General features: G+C 30.1%; 1 protein-coding gene across 1 annotated transcript in view; it reads right to left on the minus strand.

Moving 5' to 3' along the window:
• Positions 1-2,509, minus strand: part of LOC106790205 (GTP-binding protein Di-Ras2) — a gene marked incomplete in the record, with an annotated part of 54,505 nt that overhangs the window by 966 nt on the left and 51,030 nt on the right. Inside the window, 3 exon segments of the mRNA XM_014754950.1 lie at positions 708-973; positions 1,119-1,264; positions 1,899-2,509. Coding sequence (XP_014610436.1) covers positions 708-973; positions 1,119-1,264; positions 1,899-2,085 — 599 coding nt within the window.

The following is a 2,509-nucleotide window of genomic DNA, read 5'->3' on the forward strand; positions in this document are numbered from 1 at the left end:
ATATATAAAAAAAACATCTTCGGAATGTCATAATTAACTTTCCTGTTGTATCGATAAACTCGGAAGTTATTTCATTATTGAAATTTGTTGTCTTCGTTTAAACTTTTTTATCACATCGTATTTACGTGGAAATAATAACGTTAAATATATTTTTATGATACTCATAAAAACTAAAAAGCGTTTATGATTGAATCGAAAATTCGATTGATTACTTTAATATCGATTAAGTTTTTGTAAAACATGCATGGATCGTATAATTACATTTTTTTATATATTATGTATATCTTTTTCTTTAACGAAAAAACACAATGTTCTTTTTTCCAACATTTATATTTACAACGTCACGATATTTTTTCCAATCATAATATATTTCGCGACGAAATATAAAAGAATAAAAATAAAACAAAAGAAAAAGGAAATAAAAAAACGAAGAAAAAGTAGAAGGATAAAAAAGAAATAAAGCGATAGTACGTCATCGTTGAACTAGTTAGTTGCCAACTAGAGTTTTTCGAAGATCATATTGGCGTATAAATTGACACGGTTGTTCAAAACTGTGTAACAATGTTTCTATCGAAAGAATCGTTAGTTAAAACGTTAGTTCTCAAAAAATCTACCGAATTCGAAACTTAGGAATTGAGGGGATGGTAGTATAACAAAAAAAAAAAAAACGTTCTTTATAAATAAAAATAATAACAATTTGTGCATACCTTCGTGAACCATAAGCGGAACATCTCCTCCTCAATCCTGACTCGTCAGATTCTCCGGTTGGATTTTTTGGTACGATTCTTGAAAGTGTTACAAAACACCTAAATATATCTTTGATATTGTAACCATCTTTAGCCGAACATTCCATAACTTTGGCTCGAAGTTTAGGTAATTTGCAGAATAACCATTCGCTGACATCTTCTATCGGTACTTCTCTTCGTGTTTCAGCTAGATCATATTTATTACCAGCAATCACTATTGGTACTTCCTATATTTAAAAGGATTTATGATTTTTTTTAATTAAATTAATAAATCAATTAAATTCAAGATTGAAATAGTTTTTGGTATTGTATTCTTAAACACAATGTGTGCGTTGTTTACAAACATTATTCTAATTGAAATTATTTGAATACCTGAAAATCTGCACGTTGTTCTCTAACTTCCTCGAAACATCGTTTTACACATTCAAAACTGGGTGATGAAGTAATAGCGTATACGAGAAGAAAAGCATGAGCTGTGGCTATACTCAATCTTCTCATAGCTGGAAATTGTAAATCCCCTAGAAATCGTGAAAATATATTTCTATTGTCAACAAGATTTCTCTATTCTTCAAGATTAATTCATTCATTTTTGGGATATAAATAATTAAGGAAGTTTAAGACATTTACATAAATGTGAGATTGAATACGCCGATAATTAATAATTGAAATATTCAATGGCCAGGTTTGTTTATATTTTAATGTAAAATTAACGTTCATTCTCGAGAAAAATATACACTCTTTCGTGGAAAATAATGAAACTAAAGTACGCTTAACAAACTTTAATAATTTTATTGAAAGTTCATTAAATATTTATTCTGGAAAATGGAAAATACTCTCTTGGAAAGTCGGGCGCGTGTATTATTTACGTATATATGCTTTGGAATAAATTATAATTATAAATTATGATGTTGCGCGTGTGTTAATAACATTTCGTTTTTTTTTGGGGGAGGGGAGGAGGGGGGAAAATAATCGAAAACAAATTTATTCCGTGGGTTGTGTGGAGAACAAAACCACAATTATCATCTGTTGGAAAATATTGTACAAAAATTGGGTATTTATTCTTAACGTGAGATATTTAATGATCATGCACGATAATTTTATGACATCCCATCGTCAATAAATGATATTCTTTTTGTTTATAATTATACTTACCAGTAGTGTCGAGAAGATCAACTTTAAGAGTGAGATTTCCTAAAACACATTCTCTGGAATATAAATCTTCAACAGTTGGCCTGTATCGTTCAGTAAAACCTTGTCCTAATAAACGTCGTATAATAGCACTTTTACCAACAGCAGCGCCACCCAAAACAACCAATCTGATCCTTTCGTGATCGGCCATGTTGTCGGTCGCCGACGGTGGCCTTAACCGACGGCGTATTATTTTTTCTTTTTCTTTTTCTATTTTTATTTAACGACTGTTACTAGCTTTAGCAGCTAGCCAATTCAGTAAAGGAACATTAACAAACACTAATCCAAAGAACGTTATCTTTTGCTTTTAGCAATCACAAGGAAATTCAATATGGCTGGCTCGGATAAGAGATTGCTGTTTCGATGTTAATTCGGTTTTTCTTCTTCTTCTTTTTTTTATCTTTCTTTAACAGGAGAAATTGATCGATCTTCTGAATCGAAAATTTCCTATCTACAATTAAACTGAATTTCTAATTTACTTGTCCCTTTTTTCTTCTTTTTCTTTTTCTTTAACTATTTCTTCTTATTTTTCTTACTTCTCTCTTATTTCTCACTTCTTCTTCTTCTTCTTCTTC

Source organism: Polistes canadensis, unplaced genomic scaffold, assembly GCF_001313835.1.
Source record: "Polistes canadensis isolate GaletaPanama2010 unplaced genomic scaffold, ASM131383v1 scaffold_222, whole genome shotgun sequence".
Lineage (NCBI taxonomy): Eukaryota > Metazoa > Arthropoda > Insecta > Hymenoptera > Vespidae > Polistes > Polistes canadensis.